Source organism: Etheostoma cragini, chromosome 6 (genome assembly GCF_013103735.1).
Source record: "Etheostoma cragini isolate CJK2018 chromosome 6, CSU_Ecrag_1.0, whole genome shotgun sequence".
NCBI lineage: Eukaryota > Metazoa > Chordata > Actinopteri > Perciformes > Percidae > Etheostoma > Etheostoma cragini.
Window position 1 is genome coordinate 8,204,383 of NC_048412.1, and position 6,719 is coordinate 8,211,101.

Genomic DNA, 6,719 nt, shown 5'->3' on the forward strand with positions numbered 1-6,719 from the left:
TTTTCGACATACTTTACTAAGTCTCTTTGTCAACATTTTCCAACATACTATACCATGACTACTTTTGACATGCTACACCATGACTTTTTTTTTATTTTTTCGACATACCACACCATGGCCTTTGTCGTCAAAATATGACTTTTTTTCAACTAAAAAAATATACATACTATACTGACATACTATACTGTGCCTTTTTTTTGTGACTTTTTTCCACTATTTTTGACATACTGTAGTAAGTCCTTTTGCAACACACTATACAAGGTATTATAAAGGTAATAAATAAATGTGTGTCAGCAACTTTTCCACAGTCTAGTTTTGGAAAAAGAAACCCCTAAATTGAGTTAATGGGATAGATCAGGAGGTCCAGGAGGAACATGGAGAGCACCTTCATCCCTGTCTCTCTGCTGCTTCTTTCATTTCAGTTCTCCATTGGGAACTCCACTTGTCTCTTTTTCAACATTTTCCAACATACTATACTATGACGACATGACATGACTACTACAATTTTACTATGTCTTTTTTGACATACAACACTATGACTTTTAGTCAACATTTTTGACATACTACACTATGACTATTTTGATGCACTATGCCATGACCTTCTTCAACTTTCTAAACTATGCATTTTTGTGTTATCTTTTCAATATACTATACTGTAACTTTTTAGACTTTTTTTATACATACGATACATGACTTCTTTTGACATATTATACTATGACATTTTTTTGACAATTTTTGACAATTATAAGTTTGTCTGTCTGTTTCAACACACAACACTGACATTTAGTCAACATTTTTCAACATACTATACTATGGCTTTTTTGACATATGTTACAATGACTTTTTTTGACATATTACACTATAACTTTCTTTAAAAATTGTTTAACATAACATACTATGACTTTTGTTGACATGCTATACTATTACTTTTTTGATTTTCAATACTACGATTTTTATTGAACATTTTTCGACATGCTATACTATGACTATTTTGATGCACTATGCCATGACCTTCTTTGACTTAGTAAACTATGCATTTTGTATTATTTTTTTCAATATGCCATGCTATCATTTTACTTTTTTGATGCACTGCCAGGACGTTCTACGACTTACCATACTATGCTTTTTTTTATACTTTTTTGTGATGAATTTTCATCACCTGTTTTCAACATGGTATACTATGATTTTTACAACTTTTTTTGACATACTATACTATGACTTTTTTCTTTTACTTTTTACGACATACTATACTATGACTTTTTCTTGACCACTTTTGACATACTGTACTATGACTTTTTTTGACAATTGATTATGCAATATCTTTTTTGATGTGAATAACTGATGATAGAACAATCAGATAATTTCAGAGCTTCAGGTATAGCACACCAAGATGAGTTGCTGGCTCAACAGATACTTCAAATGCTATGGTTATTGCATCAAACGCCAGTTCTGTCTTTAGTTTTCCATTTTCGGTACTCAGTAACTTGAATATCAACTTTTTTGACTTGCCACACTGACTTTTCAATAACTTTTTCAATGCACCATGCCATGACGTTTGACTTCCTACATCATGCCTTTTTTTTTGTTGACATTATTTTCTGACTTTATTTTACTTTTTGACATGCTGTACATTGACTTTTTTATTACCTTTTTTAATATGGTATACTATGTTTTTGTATCACTTTTTTCGACAAACTACACCATCACTTTTTTGCGTACACCACAATGACTTTTTGCAAAATGCCATACTATGACTTTTTTATCATTATTAACTTCATTCATTCTATTCCATTAATTTTTGACATGCTATATTTGAGCTTTTATGTATACATTTTTTTCAACAGACTACAGTATGATTTTAATCACTTCATTGGACTTACAGTACTATGGAATGACTTTTCAATGGATTTTTCTACACACTATACTATGACTTTTTTAGAGGAGGATTTCCAACTTACTATAGTATGACTTTTTAAAAATCTTTATCAACATACTATACACAGACTTTTTAACGGCTGTTTTTTTACATATACTATTACTTTTTATCACTTTTTAATGCTATATACATTGACTTTATCCTGTTTTTCTTTGAACTAGACTATGAGTTTTAAACGGCTGTTTTTTTACATATTTCAACATTTTTCAATTTTTTTAATTCACTAAACTGGGACTTATTACAACATGCTTTAAAACATACTAAAACATACTATAATGTAACTTTTTTTTTTACATACTACACTATGACTTTTTCAACATACACCATGACAAACATGGAGACATGCAGAACATTTTTGCAGGTCGAATTTAAACCCTGGGTCTTTATTTATGTTATGACTTTTTAAATCATTTTTAAATATGGTACACCATTACTTTTACATCCCTTTTTTTGACCTGCTATTTCATGACTTTTTAATGGCTTTGAAGTCATGAGACATGGGATTGTCTCATCTAACTCTAGTAAGTGAATGAGAATATTTTTCAAAATGTGAACCCATTCCATTATTAAGGGGGAAATAAAAGACACAATAAAAACAAATGCAAGTTAAAATTTGTAAAAAAATTACTTTATTCTTAATTTATTCTGGACAATAGAAAATACACCTGCAAAAAATGGGGGGGAAGCTCATTGTCTGTACATTGGCTTAGCATCCTAACAAATGTAACATTATGTTCAAATTACACATTTCCAACCAATCCTTCTGGCGGTTTATCCGAAAATATATGCAATCTAACTACACTATTTACAAAATGAACTACAGTAAAAGAAGAAGTTAGAGCTGTGAGTCTGAATGATATGACAACGGAAAACACAACGTTCAGTCAAAAAACCTCGTCCAGCATCAAATCCGAGGAACAAGTCTCTCACAGCTCACGTCAAGCTGTTCTTTATTAACATGTTGGCGTGCCACTGTGGACACTCTTTTCTAACTAAAACAAACATGTAACAAACTGCAAAAAGACATTTTACTTCAATATGAATTATGTACAGTACAAATATGTAAAAAAAATAAAAATTAAAGTGACACATTTCTTGTAGACCCATGAAAAAAGATGATTTTGTTCTGTCATTGAAGCCATGACAGCGGTACAGTTGTGTGGAGCTTTGTGTACATCCCTGTGCACGCTGAAGTAACAAAACACAAGTTTCCTCTCCAACAGGGTCAGCATGAGAGGGACCTGCATCTCCTGACTGGAGAATTCTCTGAGATGACTGTGTTTATTGAGCCAAACCTCTCCAGAGGTTGTCATATCGATGGCGATCAGACAGTAGCAAAACAGATAAAAGTCCTTAAACCAATCACAGGGAACCAGACTCCCCTTACTTCACTGCTAATTTGGATAAACAGGAGCGGGCTGCTACTAGAGTAAAAGCCCTCGGCATACAGTGGAGCAAATCTATAGTCTTCAATCTTTTTCTAACCAAATAAGCCTTTTGAGAGAAGGAAATGTTTGGCAAAAGCTTCGCTGTTTAGTTCTTAATCAGTGCTCAGCACACTGTACTCTCTGACTCTGGGACTGAAGTGGTTTGTGCAGGGGCGAAGCACAGAATTATGGGCCCTGTAGAAAGGCATTTTCTATGGGCCCCTCCCCGCATCCACAGCTACACATTCTAGCATCTTTTTGGGCCCTCCTCACATGAGGGCCCTGGGTACTTCCTGGGGTCCCCTTCCCCCCCACAGTCCAACGCCCCCTGGGTTTGTGGTCAGGGGAAGACATTGTGCCAGTCTGCGGATGATTCAGGAACCACTTCCAGGTCAAGTTCCGGTGTGACGTCGACCTGGTGCGCCGAGTCTTCTTGGTTCAGGGGGACGTCTTGGATCTGACCTGGAGGGACAAAGAATGAGAAGGGGTTTGCATGACTCCCGTGCAGTAAAACACTCCTTAAGATAATCGCAATGCTTTGTAAACCAGGATGAAAGCCCATTCGAACACATGCATGGAGCAGCGCCAGCAGCTCTGATTGTTTATTCAGTTTGCCAGTGGCTGTCATGCAAATGAAACCATTATTCAAAAAGCAGTCTGCTGCTCCTCCCTCCTCACACCATTGGTTTTAATATCTCACATTCGCTTTGTTTGCTCTTCTAAAAATGCTATTTCTTTTGCAAAAAACTACATAATACGACCTGAAAGATGTGGGATATGTTCATTATGAGTGCTAAATATGATGTGAACCATGTGTCATTGTGTATTCAGCCTAAAAAATTTGAGCACAAAACAACAATGAGTCACTTTGGCACATGCTGAGAGGTTCAGACACACTTTTTCTACTGCTGCAGGCCACACACTGAATTATGTTTTTACAGTGAGAGTCTTTTAATTATCTCCCTCTACTTTTGCTCTGTATATCAGAAACACTTCTAACACGAATCCATTAAGTTGCAAGCGAGTGTGCGCCTCGAGTCCTTCAGTATTTTGCACAAGCAAAACGACTGTAAAAAAAACTCTTTAACAGCCACACAAACGTAAAAAAACAACTAAACATAAAGGATTAATTTGAACATTTTTTTTATTTTTACACCATAAACATGCCTACGATCACGTGCTAACGGAGATACTGGTATTTCCTAGGAATTCCTGCCAAAAAAATTGTTCAAATTTCCAAAGAAAAACACCTGCAGGATCTTGGGATATTTAGCATGTGTGTGCTTGTTTGCATTCCTGTACGGAAGAACATGTATGAATAGAAAAACTACTACTAATGTAGATTTTGTCCAACTTTAAACTGCTATTATCAAAGTAATATGAGAAGAAAAAAATCTTCACCTGGTTTCTTTTATCCAATTATGTATCTTGCTAAAATGTCAGTTTACAGTTCAGCTGTATGGAAGGATATTTTCCATTTTCAGAAAACTGACAAATCTAGAAACTATGCAGACAGTTCAGCGCCAAAATGACGATGTTCCGTCCTTGCCATTGCATGCAGTAAATACCTCACATCAACATTATTAAAATAGATTTATGCTCTAATTACCAGTTGGATCTTAAACTGCTGAGAGAATATCCTGAAAGCAAATAATTGCTTTAAGATGGCCTTGTGTTTTATTTCTCTAAAAAATGTCACAAATATTATCCGAAAATAAAACTAGATGTAATTTTATAATAATTATTGGCAGTTCTGTTAAAAAAATAAATACTGAATTTGTGGCAAGTAATCCCAGGAATTGTACATAATTTGGAAATCATGTGAAAATCCACACCCCTAGTCAAATACAGAAGGCGAGAACTACTATGAGTTACTGCCAGTGTCTCTGGGGATTCTATTTTGTTTTTAAACACATAGCTCAACTTGTACAACGGGACAAAGAGCCATGATGAGGCTTTACTTACACACTCTGTGAACTGCTAGTAGCTAATTGCTAACGCAGGCTTGCTAAAAATGCTAAATGTTTGGCTCATCCTGTATGTGTAGCATGTTCACCATCTTAATTTTGTGTTAGCATGCTAACATTTTGCAAATTAGCTATGAACCCAAAGTACAGCTGAGACTGAGGTCAGGACTTATGCAGGTGTTTTTAACCTGATGGTGGAACAACAGGAAGTTAGGAGATCACCAAAGTAATTAACCTTGAGAAAGCTGTACACACAGATGCTTTATGTGTAACTAAATCAAATGCATATTTATAACAGAAGTGACTTTTCCAACAGTTACACAATATTTTACACATTTCTGAAACATTAGCTGAATGCTTTGTTTTCAACAGGTCTTCCAGGATTTGCATTAGAACCTTTGAAAAACACTTAAAAAGTGAATTGCAGTGTGCCCTAATCTTTTTTCTTCTCTTTTTTTCTAATTCATAAAAAACAACGGAAACCCAGTGTTTCAGATGTGACACTTTCAATGATCTGCACCCAGTGGGGGAACTTGAGTGGAAGTGTTTAACAGATCGGTCCGAATCGTTCTCCTGCTTAGTACTTGTCCATAAGTGCCTGCCAGGCTTCAAGGTGAGTGTGTGTGTGTGTGTGTGTGTTGGTCCAACTCTTGGCCAAGGTTAACCAAAGGGAAGACACAACCTAAACCTTGACCAAAGCTGTCAGGAAGAAGTATTGACTGAATATTCAGCGGTGCATCTGCTCATATCAAAGAGCAAGCTGTTCTGACAGCTTTGAGCGAACAAAATCAATGCACCTGTAATCACGGTTTTTCTGCTCTACAGTCTGCTAGACGGGGGCGTGTGTGTGCATGCACATTAGTGGAGAGTGTAGGGGGTGACTGAGCATCGTCATGAGGCTCGTTATCAGCGAATCAAGTGAAAAACCACAGACAAAGAACTCGAGTGTGAGGGACTCTTGATGTTCCATAGGGACAGGCCAACACTGCCTCCCAGTACTCTGAGTGCTCAGGGACACCTTTTAATGGGCAGTGTCTTCCAAACACAGTGTTTGTTATATAAGGCAGGGCTCTTTAAAGTATTTTAGACTAGGGACCCAGTAGCTGAAAGAGAGAAACCCTAGTGCATATGTTGTATACAAAATGGATGGATGGATAGATAAATGGATGAAATACTTTTTTAATAGGCAAATTTACCATTGCTACTAATATGTTGGATTCATATTAATCAGTATTTCTATTATTTAGCATAATTTGGCAAACCCCCTAGGGGAAACAGACCTCCCGTTAAAGATCTCTGATATAAAGAATGTTGACTGTATGTGATAGCATGACACACACACACACACACACACACACACACACACACACACACACACACACACACACA

The 6,719-nt window shown here is 36.1% G+C and overlaps 1 protein-coding gene across 2 annotated transcripts in view; it reads right to left on the minus strand.

Annotated features, from left to right (window-relative positions):
• Positions 1 to 3,147: 3,147 nt before the first annotated feature.
• Positions 3,148 to 6,719, minus strand: part of LOC117945707 (zinc finger protein 236-like) — a 53,651-nt gene continuing 50,079 nt past the window's right edge. Inside the window, exons 32-33 of one of the 2 annotated variants that reach the window (XM_034873348.1) lie at positions 3,703 to 3,825; positions 3,148 to 3,531 (exon numbers count right to left, since the gene is read on the minus strand). In XM_034873348.1, the coding sequence (XP_034729239.1) occupies positions 3,704 to 3,825 (122 nt within the window). In that variant the 3' untranslated portion in view covers positions 3,148 to 3,531; position 3,703. Of the gene's footprint in view, positions 3,532 to 3,695; positions 3,826 to 6,719 lie in introns of both variants that reach the window. The other variant, XM_034873347.1, reaches the window with a different exon arrangement.